This window comes from Pristiophorus japonicus, chromosome 8 (genome assembly GCF_044704955.1).
Source record: "Pristiophorus japonicus isolate sPriJap1 chromosome 8, sPriJap1.hap1, whole genome shotgun sequence".
NCBI lineage: Eukaryota > Metazoa > Chordata > Chondrichthyes > Pristiophoridae > Pristiophorus > Pristiophorus japonicus.
In genome coordinates, this window is record NC_091984.1 from 198,012,126 (window position 1) to 198,024,285 (window position 12,160).

At 43.2% G+C, this 12,160-nt stretch overlaps 2 protein-coding genes across 4 annotated transcripts in view; one reads left to right on the forward strand and one right to left on the reverse strand.

The window, feature by feature from the left end:
- Positions 1–12,160, reverse strand: part of fbxo21 (F-box protein 21) — a 127,196-nt gene that overhangs the window by 34,260 nt on the left and 80,776 nt on the right. Inside the window, exon 11 of one of the 3 annotated variants that reach the window (XM_070887724.1) lies at positions 1,201–1,684. The exons of the other annotated variants lie outside the window; for them this stretch is intronic. Coding sequence (XP_070743825.1) covers positions 1,603–1,684 — 82 coding nt within the window. The 3' untranslated portion in view covers positions 1,201–1,602. Of the gene's footprint in view, positions 1–1,200; positions 1,685–12,160 lie in introns of those variants that run through there. 3 annotated transcript variants of the gene reach the window in all.
- tesca (tescalcin a) overlaps positions 1–12,160 on the forward strand; it is a 53,229-nt gene that overhangs the window by 10,424 nt on the left and 30,645 nt on the right. The window lies entirely within an intron of this gene.

A 12,160-nucleotide genomic window follows, 5' to 3' on the forward strand; every position in this document is an offset into this window, starting at 1 on the left:
TATAAAATTCCTGTTCCAGAAGCCAAACCTATGTCCAAATTCCATTCATTGCAGAGATGTTGAGAGATATCCAATTTTGATAGTGGCAAAACCAAAATAAGTTACATAACTTATGACAAGGATGAGAATTTTACAAAATTATTACTTTCCGTGGAGTACTATACGTTCTAAGGTTTTCCACGTTTTTATCTTCCTTGTGCATCAGTCGATCAAAGATTAGGAAAGGCAGCAAATATTACTCACTTAGCTGTAATGGAACACGATAAAGAGAAAATGTATCATACAATAGACGTGGCTTCAGGAATAGTGTGAGAATCTCAATGGGACTGCTTTTAATTGTAATATGATGCATCATGCGGAGCAGGTATGACACTGCTGTTGCACTCTAATTCAGAAAAGCACAAGCACACAAGATCAAACATGTGAAACAATTTTTAAAATGTTTGAAAATATTTTGAGATGCATCCTCCTCTACAGCTTCTCCAATATCCTCAAGAGACACACACTTGGCTTAGGAATCGACCCATGACAGGCAAGATTTGTCAAGTTCATCCTGTAAATGGCACACACTGCACCCACAGTGCGCAGGTGGTGGAGAGAGTGGATGTTTAAGGTGGTGGATAGGCTAATGATCAAGTGGACTGCTTTGTTCTGGATGCAGTCGAGCTTCTTGAATGTTGTTGCAGCTGCACCCATCCAGGCAAGTGTTCCATCACACTCCTGACATGTGGAGAGGCTTTGGGGAGTCAGGAGGTGAGCCACTTGCCGCAGAATACCCAGCCTCTGATCTGCTCTTGTAGCCACAGCATTTATATGACCGGTCGGTTGAATTACTGGTCAGTGGCGACCCCTAGGATGTTGATGTTGAGGTGTTTTCGGCGATGATAATGTCATTGAATGTTATGGGGTTAGACTAAAATGAAGATAAACACTCTGGGGTAGAGTTTCCACTTTGGTCGCAATTGGTGATCCAGGCGTAAATTGCATTCAAAATTGCGAAGTTTTGAGAAATGTTTTATCTTGACTTTCCGCTCAAACTTATTTGCATATTGCCAAATGTAAAATCTGCCATGAACCAGTGCAATCGGGAAGTGTTTTAAGGGGTAATTATTTTTTTTAAACATTTTGCTTTAGAAAATATTCCGTGATATATTTAAGAGTGTAACTTGGTACAGTTTGATTAAGACAGCTGACAATGAGTTTATCACAAAAAACAAGCATTTTTAATCACAGTGTCACACTTGAGTAACCCGATTTTAGATGACTGAAAATGAATTTTAAAAATATACAGAACCATTTGTTAGTTATATTTGGATACAGTAGTCAGTATCTTTGTAAATGAAAAAAAAATTACATTCCAAAGCTTTTAAAAACATACCGATTAGTGTCCTTACGCCCAAAAGAACCAGCTTCATTTTCAGAGCCTCTTCGAAGGCCCGCAAGTAAGTTCTGTTCAATATTAGTGAGGATGCTCCATGTCAGGAGGATTAATAAATCAATATGGCAATGTCCCGGCAATGCAAGTGGTGCTTCCTGGCCATCAATGCAGCATTATTGATGGTAGATTTAAAAAATCCCTGGCCCATGCCAGTTTGAGAGGCTTTACAGGAAATTACGATTACAATTTAAAAAGCCTATTATAACATTTAAAGTATGTTCTTGGAGAACGAGCTGAAATTTCCATCTGTAAAAAAAAAAGAGCCGAGTGCAGGAGGGAGAAAGTGCAAATCATCCTAATTGTATGAATTGGTGTTGAAAAAGTTTAAATTTTTTTACTTTTACTGAAAGTGTTCAGTTTTTAATTTGTTTGATCTTACTTTTCCGTGATTTTCTGCAACAACAACTTGCATTTTAGTAAACTGTCCTAAGGCACTTCACAGGAGTGCATTCAAACAAAATTTGACACTGAGCCAGATAAGGAGGTATTAGCTTGGTCAGAGAGATAGGTTTTAAAGAGTGTCTTAAAGGAGGTCGAAGAGTTTTTGGGAAGGAATTCCAACACTTAGGGCTCTAGGCAGCTGAAGGCACGGCTGGTAATTGTGAATTGGGGATGTACAAGAGGCCAGAATTGGAGGAGCACAGAAATAGGGGGGATGTAGGACTGGAGGAGGTTACAGAAATAGGGAAGGACGAGATCATGAAGGGATTTGAATTTAAGTGTTGCCAGACTGGGAACACTTAACCTAACAATGTAGATTAGAGAGCACAGAGGTGATGGGTGAACAGCACTTGGTGCAAGTTAAAATATGGGCAGCAGAATTTTGGATGACCTCAAGTTTATGTAGGGTGGAAGATGGGAGACCAGCCAGAGAGCATTAGAATAGCCCAGTCTAGAGGTAACAAATGCATCGATGAGGGTTTTAGCAGATGAGGCAGGGGCGGAGTTGGAGTCAGGTGATGTTATGGAGGTGGAAGTAGGCAGTCTTGGTGATGGACCAGATATTTGGTCGGAAGTGTTGTGTATGGAGAAAGAGTCAGACTGAACACTATGAGCTCAAAGTAAAGTGTGACCTTAGTCTTTTATTGCAGGTCTCCAGAGTGCCTCTCCAACCTGTGAAGCCTCCTTAAATACCTGTGCTCCCAAAGGATTATGGGATCCCTTGGGACTTCAGGGGTTGAGCCCTCTGGTGGCTGTACAGAGTAAATACAAGTCCACTTATATAACAGGAAGCTCATCTCGGGGTCAAATATGATAAGGTTGCGAACTGTCTGGAGCAGCTTCGGATAGTTGCCAGGGAGAGGGATGGAGTTGGTGGCTAGGGACTGGGGATTGTGGTGGGGACTGAAGACAGTGGCTTCGGTCTTTCTAATATTTAGTTGGAAGAAATTTCTGCTCATCCAGTACTGGATGTCAGACTTGCAGTGTGACAAATCAGAGACGGTGGAGGAGTCAGGAGAGGTGGCGGAGAGGTAGAGCTGGGTGTGGTCAGCGTACATGTGGAACCTGACAGTGTTTTTGGATGATATCGCCGAGGGACAGTTTGTCGATGAGAAATAGGAGGGGGCCAAGGATAGATTCCCAGCTAGATGACAGAGGAGAGGTGTTGGAGGAGGATGGTATGGTCAACCATGTCAAAGGCTGCAGACTGATAGAGAAGGATGAGGAGGGATATTTAACCATGGTCACAATCACAGAATGTCATTTGTAACTGTGATGAGGGCTGTTTCACTACTGTTGCGGGGCGGAAATCTAATTGGAGGGTTCATGGGTGGGTTATTTTGAGGAGAGGGGTGATGACTGCAGATTTGAAGAAGATAGGGACAGTACCCGAGGAGAGGGAACTGTTCAATATCAGTTAACATGGAGCTGAGGAAGGGAAGTTGGGTGGTCAGTAGTTTGGTGGGAATAGGGTCAAGGGAGTCTCATGGACAAGATGAGCTCAGAGAGGGCATGAAGGGACATGGGAGAGATACTAGAGAAAGAATCAAGTTCAAGGCTAGGGCGGGGGGAAATCTTAAGGGAAGTTTGGCCCGGTAGGCAAGGGGTAGGGAGGGAAGTGGCAGAGGCAGCTGATCGGATAGTTTCAATCTCAGTGATAAAGAAGTCCATGAGCTTCTCGCACTTCTTGATGGAGGTGAGGATGGACGAGGCAAGTGAGAGGAGTTTTAGAAGACAGTTTGTAGTGGAGAAGAGAAGCCGTGGGTTATCTTTGCATTCCAGGATGATCCTGGAATAATGAGCAGTTTTGGCAGATGAGAGCAGGACCAGAATATGCTGGCGATGAATGGCTAAACCAGTTGTCCACCATATCCATTCAAGTCTGTGTCCCTTAGATTTAAGAAAATAGGAATGAGGGTCGTACCAGGGGGAATGATTGGGGCGAGAGAGAGTAATGGGGACAAGAGGTGAAGGTGTGGTTAAGCAGAAATGTTGTGGTGAATGGAGGGTCAGAGGTTGGACAGTTGGGAATTTGAAAATGCCGTTGTAAGTGACTTGGGGAAGAGTATTTTCCAGGGTTGGACACAGAGGAAGTGGATTTGGAGGGGAATGATGAATGTGGTTGGAGAGCGATACAAGGAAGTGATCAAAGATGGCCTTATCTGTGATTGACAATATGGGGGTAGAGAGGCCACATGAGATGGCAAGGCTGAGGGAGCAGCGCTTGATAAAGTTGAAATCAGGCCTCGGAATCAATCACATTGAAAGGATGACCCAATCTGATTACCTAACAAATTTGCCACGGTTAGAATAAATTTGCCTATGACCAGGAGTGACACACACATTACAAGAAATGTTACTCAAAAATGTTCCAGGAAATATGTGATGTTTCATGCAATACACAAACTTTTAATATATAACTAGCAGGGCTCCATGGTGTTGCTCATGTGAGCTGCAGCATTTGTTGCTTTGTTCTATATAATTTATCATGATTGTAATAAAAACACAATTTCACTTATTCAAAGTATAATGGGACCGTTAGTGCTACCTTTGGGTTCCAATTCTGTAATCATGTTCAAATTTTTGTGGTATTTTGAAATCGATGGCCTTGATTACTATATGTTTGTTTAATGAATTTAATGCCTTATATTTTTAAAAGTCTTGAATCCACAGGTAGATGGTAGGGAAGATGTTCAAGGTTGCAGGAAAACAAGAGGCTTGTAGAAAGACTGAGGGCTGTGATGTGATTTGGTAGTGTTGATAGGTAATCTACAGGTGTGGGAGCAGGAGGGGTTGGTGGCGTGTGGCAGGAGTTGTAGGGTGCTGCCGTATGTGAGCATTCGGGTGGCAGTCCTGGGGTGTCAGAGTAGTAGGAAAGGGGTTTCAGGATCTGGGAGTACTGGCAGTGGTGTGTTGGGAAGTACGGATGTGGCAGTTGTGGGCATGCTGTCTTGAGGTGTGGAAGACCTGGAAGGGTTGTTGTGGTGGGAGCATTGGGGGAGGTTGTTGGATGTGGGCGCACAGGGAGGAGGATCCTGGAGGGTTGTACAGTACCATGAGAAAAGCACTATAGCTGCGTTCTCAGCCTCACTTATAATGCTTGTGCTTTTTAAGTAAAAAAGAACTCAAAACTGGTTCCCAAGTCTCTCTTCGGAATGTGGCAGCTGGGATTTTCTCAGAGGCATCAGTGCTGAGCAAGGAAAAGCAGGGGTTCTTGAACGAGTGTGTCAGAGCAGCAAGAGGCAGTCGGAGAGAGTAGCAAAAGGGTGGAGGCACAGACACTGGGTGGATGGGGGAAAAAGAGAGAGGGGCAGAAGCTAAAGAATGAAAGCTTTCATCAATTCCCCTATTTTACAAATAGGCTTTCCCAGTCCTGAGCTTGGGAAGCCTCTTTATTGAAAGTGCATTATGTAGCTATACAGTAACCACCAGCTATATATCGTCAATCGCAGTATAAGAACAGTATGGCCTTTAAGTAACAGGCTTCCTTAGCACGAGCTCATAAAAAGCCTCTTTGTTTCAATAAGAAGCACTTACTATAAACTTTACTTGAATAAAGTTTTAGAAATTTGCCCTCTAGCTTTTCTTCAAATAATACAGCTGAAACTATTACAAGCTTAAAGAAACAGTCCGTATCCTGGAAATTGGCTACACTGCGCGTGCTCAGACTTCATAATCCAAACACGCTCGCGGCATCACAGGTGTAGGCAAAAAATGATAAATTCAAGCCCAAACCCGAAGGCTGAGGCCTTCAAGTAAAAGCTTTAATTAAGACCATAAAACGCACAAAATACATTTGATGGATGAATGTAATTTGAAACATTTTAATTGTTTAAATCCTTACATTGGGCATCAGTTACTGAGAAAAAGTTTCAGCTGAGAAAAATTCAGCAAACACGTTGAGTGATTTGTGAGGAAAAGATAATACCTTCAAATGTTCCATCATAAATGTGGATATAGGCATTTATAATGGCAAAGTGTAGCAAAATATGCAAATTGGAAGTAAGATTCTGTACAAAGAAACTGCACATAGATATAAGATGGTGTATAGATAGCCGGTAGCAGAGCCTCAGCTAAGGCTGAAGAATTAGCAGTAATTAACTGCTTTTTTTTTTTATATAGCCAGGAGTGGGGCATCAAAGAGAAAAAAAATGCAGAAATGGGCCTATAAAATCACACAGGAAATAGGAAAAATGACACGATAAAGGTTATTTTTCTCAACCAGGCCGTGTCAGTGTTTACTCTCCAAGCGAGCAAATAGTTCTAATCACCTTCACCCACCCTGTTTCCTATCCCTTCAACCCATTTTCCTTCATCCACTCTCCAATCTAATCTTGAATGTTGACGTAATTTATGCCTCAACCACCAACCCTGGAAGTGAATTTCACAATGTCACAACTCTGTATGAAGACGTTTCTCCTGTGCTCTGTTCTAAATCTCTAACATGTAATCTTGTATCTATGGGCCCTAGTTCTTGACCCCTTAACTACTGGGAACAACTTGCTTCTATCTTCCCGGTCCTATCCTTTCATAATTTTAAACACTTCTATCATAACGACCAGAATTATTCAAATGTTTCTTCATATTTGTATTTCCTTATGAGAGTATCCTAGCGAATCTGCATTGTACCCTTTCTAAAGTCTTAATACCCTTCCTATAGTGTGGAACGCAATATTGCACACAGTATCCTAATTGAAGTCTTAGGGGGCAAAGTTGGGTTACTTTGCGCCTCCAGTTAGCACCCCCGGGGGGACAATAATGGGTCGCAAATGGGTTTGCGACCGGGCGTGGCGAGATCAGCGACTCATAGAAACATAGAAAATTAGTGCAGGAGTAGGCCATCCAGCCTTTCGAGCCTGAACCACCATTCAATATGATCATGGCTGATCATGCAACTTCAGTACCCCATTCCTGTTTTCTCTCCATACCCCTTGATCCCTTTAGCCATAAGGGCCACATCTAACTCCTTTTGAATATATCTAACGAACAACTTTCTGTAGTAGAGAATTCCACAAGTTCACAATTCTCTGAGTGAAGAAGTTTCTCCTCATCTCAGTCTAAATGGCTTACCCCTTATCCCCAGACTGTGACTCCTGGTTCTGGACTTCTCCAACATTGGGAACATTCTTCCTGCATCTAACCTGTCCAGTCCCATCAGAATTTTATATGTTTCTATGAGATCCCCTCTCATTCTTCTAAATTCCAGTGAATATAAGCCTAGTTGATCCAGTCTTTTCTCATATGTCAGTCCTGCCATCCCGGGAATCAGTCTGGTGAACCTTCGTTGCACTCCCTCAATCGCAAGAATGTCCTTCCTCAGATTAGGAGACCAAAACTGTACACAATATTCAAGGTGTGGCCTCACCAAGGTACTGTACAACTGCAGTAAGACCTCCCTGCTCCTATATTCAAATCCTCTCGCTATGAAGGCCAACACACCATTTGCCTTTGTTAGATCTCTTAATTTTCAATGAGATGCGAACTTCAGTTGTAGATTTAAAGTAATTTTATTCTGGCAGCTGCAACAAGCTCTGGCTTTATGCCAGATCCTTTGTCCTTCTGAGAACACATGGCAGAAATGGCTGTTCTTATACCTGATCAATTTACAGAAATGAACTCACCTCCTTTAACCTTACTGGCTCAATTGCTATATTGTTAACCCCTAATTGGCTCGCTGCCAAAAGTCCTGAAATGTCAAGTTGATTGATGACTTAATGCAATGTGCTCACTCTCACGTAGATATGCGTCTGTGTTTTCTCAACTTTGAGCCTGCTTGAATTCTCTATCAATACCCCTCCCCTTTGATTCTTTCACAAACTAAATCATAAATCATCAGGATCACTGGTTAAACATTCTACAACATAATTTCATACATGATAACAAAGTTTCCTTCTAAAATTTGTTGATGTGTTTCACCACATGTCCGGACTAGTAGATTCCACACAAATTTACATCAACCCGAATTCCATCGTGGCCACAATGGATGTCAGGTTTTAGTAGGTTAATTAACCTCATTCCAATTTAATCCAAATCAATATCTTAATTCAACCAGTAAACAACCTTCTCTTAAGTATAACATACCCCTGTGCCACGTACAGACAGTCTGCTGGGACCTGCAAGGTGTCTCACCTGTGGGACAGCAGCTACAGCCATCTGGTTGCAACAACATTTAATCAACATAAACAAACAATATAAAAGTAAAATAATTATAACGAATAGAATTAAACCTTCCACCAATGCAGTTCCTATTGAACTTAGCCATTCAGTGGCTCCGCTCCACAAAGTGAATGATGGGGGTTGCTTTAATTTTTCTACCTCCTTTTGAATATGCTCCGCTAAGTGGGTAATTTCTTCGGAGCTATCTGGGATATATGTGCAACACTCAGTTCCGAGTAGGGCGCAAGTACCTCCCTTTTCAGCCAGGATGTAGTCAAGGGCCATTCTATTCTGTAGAGCTACTGTGCGGATTGCTACCATTTCTGCATTGATTTTAACGAGGGCCTCTGAAGTATCATTGGCTACCCGTTCCACAACGGAAGTCATGTTAATGGATCCCCTTGCCAGTTTGGTGGTCCCATACCCGGGGATCAGAATGGCAAAGAACCTCTCTGTTTCTGTGATAGCTCTCTTAGAACGGTGTAAATGTTCCGACAGTGACTTTATATGATAAATATATGGCACAATGTAGGCTAAATAGCAGGATCCCGTCCAATTCTGGGGCAGCCAAGGGTAGGCCTTGCGACCACACACCCAATAGGTGCCATTATAGGCAATGAATGTTAGCTGTTTCTTTGTCAGCAACACTCCGGGGCCTGTCCAGGCTTTTCCATCTGTTTTATTCAGAATCCCCGTTACGTTAAGAATTCCCACATCCTTCTGCTATTCGACATGCTTCTGACAGGGCCCGTAACTCAGCCTGTTGAGGGTAAACATCCTTTTGCCACTACCTCATATAAAGTTGTAACTGCCCATTCTGCTTTTCTGGTACCATTGTCAACAAAGGAGGAACCATCTGTAAACAGGATGAGGTCTGGGTTGTGCAGAGGCTCCTCTGCTGCTAAGGCTATTTCTTCTGTTTCTTTTAAAATCTCCACGCAGTCATGCTCTTCACATTCTCCCTCCTCTTGCTCCCTCGATTCTGACATCGGGAGCATAGTTGCGGGATTAACCGGGCTGGTCCGGACGATATGGAAATTTGGAGCTTCCAAAACTGCTGTCCAGCGGGTCCATCTAGCTGCCGTCACCGGAGACATTCTATTCATAGACAGCAAAGCATGTACAGTGTGGGGACACTTGACAATCAGCTTTTGGTTGAGGACTAGACCCGCAGTTATCATTACCGCTCGACATGTAGCTTCCATGGCCCTTAGGCAACTTCCCCATCCGAGGGCTACCACATCCAGTTTTGCCGAATAATAGCCACGGTCTTTGCCGATCCCCATGTTCTTGTGTCACTATAGCTGTCATGTATCCTTCTTTCTCATGGACAAACAGAGTAAATGGCTTACCACTGTCGGGGATTCCCAGAGCCGGTGCCGAACACAAGGCCTTTTTCAAACTCATGAAAGCCTCTTGCTGTTCCTTAGTGAGGGTGATGGCTTCTTTAGAGGCACGTTTCCCCTTTAAGATATCATTCAATGGCTGAGCAAGCTGTGTGAAGGAGTCAATCCAATTTCTGTTAAAGTTACACAATCCCAAAAAGGACCTTAGTTCCTGAATAGTGGTGGTTTTTTTAGCAGCCCGAATGGCTGCAGTTCTATCCTGGGTAAGTTCTCTCTTTCCTTGTGAAATCTTTTGTCCCAGGTATACAACCTCTTCTTGGGATATTTGTGCTTTGTCGATGCTGGCTTTATGTCCTTTCAGCCAAAGGTGGTCCAGCAAAGCTCGTAAATCTTGTTCATGCTTTTCTTCCGTGTTTGAAGCTAGCAGGATATCGTCTACATATTGGATGACTGTGGATGACAGGGGAGGTAATTCTCGCAAATGGCTTTGTAAAGCCATGTGGAATACCGTAGGGCTGTTGTGGAAACCCTGCGGTAACCGGGTCCAAGTATACTGTTGTCCTTGGACCGTGAAAGTAAACCACTGTCGAACCTCCGGTGCCAGAGGCACCGACCAAAATCCGTTGGCCATATCTATAACCGAGAAATATTTATGTTCCGGTTTTGAGGGCATTAAAAATGGTGGCGTGATCTGCAACCAAAGGAGCTTTTTGATCAATACACTGGTTAGCTTTCCTATAATCGACAGTCAAACGCCAAGTCTCATTATATTTCTGTACCGGCCACACGGGGCTATTGGAGGAGCTATGCGTTTTAATAAGCACCCCTTGTTTCTCCAATTGCTGAATAACCGGTAAGATTCCCGCAATGGCAGTTGGACTGATGGGATACTGTTTAGTGCATGGAGGCTTGGTCCCGGTAAATGATGCAGGCTCCATCTGGAGTAGGCCACAGTCATTCTTATCTTTAGCCCATATCGGGTGTTCCTTCAATTCTTCTTTCTTCAAAGTTCTAATTGACCATGTCACCCGACCATCCTCGAAATGCAACGATGAATCTACTTGGATTAGAACGTCCATTCCCAAAAGGGGTTGATCTACTGGGCCTATCCAGACCGGCGTGATTAGTTCATGTGGACCCAGCCCTATAAATACCGGTGTTGTCCTTTTAATTTCCATTTTATGGCCCCCAACTCCATAGGCTGTACGTGCCCTACCATCCAACGGCAAAGAGTCTCCATATTGTAGGGGTAAGCATGTTAATTCCGCCCATGTGTCTAAAAGACAGTCCACATCCTTATCGCCCACCCTCACAGTTATATATAGCCCATCTCTTCTCTGTTGTATTAGTGCGAGGAGGGGGGCCAGGGCGGGCTCTAATCGTTTTTTGCTATCCCAAGTAACTCCTTCTGTTGTTGTATTGTCAGTCGCTTAAATGCTTCTATGAGGTCATTATCTTGTGGCAAACTGCTTTCAGGGGTCCAAACACTTGTTCATCCATTTCCTCATCCGTATTATTCATACCCTAATGTTCTAGCCACGTGCATCTAAACCGCTCGTCATACTCCAGGACCTCCTCTGTTCCTTTCTGCAATTGCAGGCTGCAATTTTTCCCCAGTCTGTCTTAGCTGCAGCCAATGTTTAATCGCATCCCACCCTGCGTTTAATTCTTGCTCATCCCGCTCCAAAGCTTCTTCTACCTTGGTGTGCAATTTTCTTCCTTGTGTTTTTGGCACCATTATGGTCAAAATTTGCACTCCATCCCAGGGATGAAGTTGATATATATTTCTTAAGCGGTCCAATTGGTCCCACGTTTTCACTCCCCCTTTCTTTGGATTGGGCAACTCCTTGGACCATTTATCAATTTTCTCTGGGTCTGCTGGATCATGAACTAAGAATTTTTCATACACCCTTTTCCTCGTTTTTTTGGTTCCATCCTCATCCGCAGTCTCTTCTGATCTGGTTACAACTCTTCTTTTTTTTTTTAAACGGGGCAAAGCGCACCCCTAATTCTTCATCCGCCGACCCTGTATCGTCGGAGGACTCGGAATCCGTATCTATTCCTTGGTCGTGTCTTCGGGTTTGAGCTTTTAATTTATCGAAATTTACCCTGGGAATTGACCGATACATTTTCCTTTTCCTATTACTGTCTCTTGACCTAATGATTTTTTCCCTTCTTTAATTTCACTTTTAAGATCTTTAACATCCGCTTCCAACTTTTCAAGTTCAAGCTTTTTCTGTCTCAATTGTTCACAAACCGCTTGCAATTGGTCCTTTGTACTGGTCAGGTCCCTATCATGTTGGGAACGTGTTATAATTTCATTCCACTGTCGGATCTGTCCCATAACGGCTAAGGACCATCTGGTTCGTTCATTATTTTTCATACGGGTAATTTTTCCCCAGACCCTTTTGATCTCGTCCAAGGACCTTTGGAGGTACCATACTTTCGTTCGATCTTAATACAGATTTTAGATAAGTCGAATTGTTGCTCTATGTATTCTTTCAACTGTTCGAGGATTTCATTTATCGAAACCTCAGGTGCTGCCCGCCTGCCTTTAACAGTTGTAGGCAATTCTTTGCTCTTATCTTCTGCTACCATATTACTAATTTCTTTACTGGGGTCTCGAGTCGTAGACTTTCCAGCCGAATCAGTGGGTCGGTGATGAATTAACTAACACACCGCCGAAGTTTAGACGTCTATGGGACCTCGAGCCGATTACCAACCGGAGGCTTTCGGAATTGCGTGGAAGGGGAGGTGAATTTAGAAAATTGACCGAGGA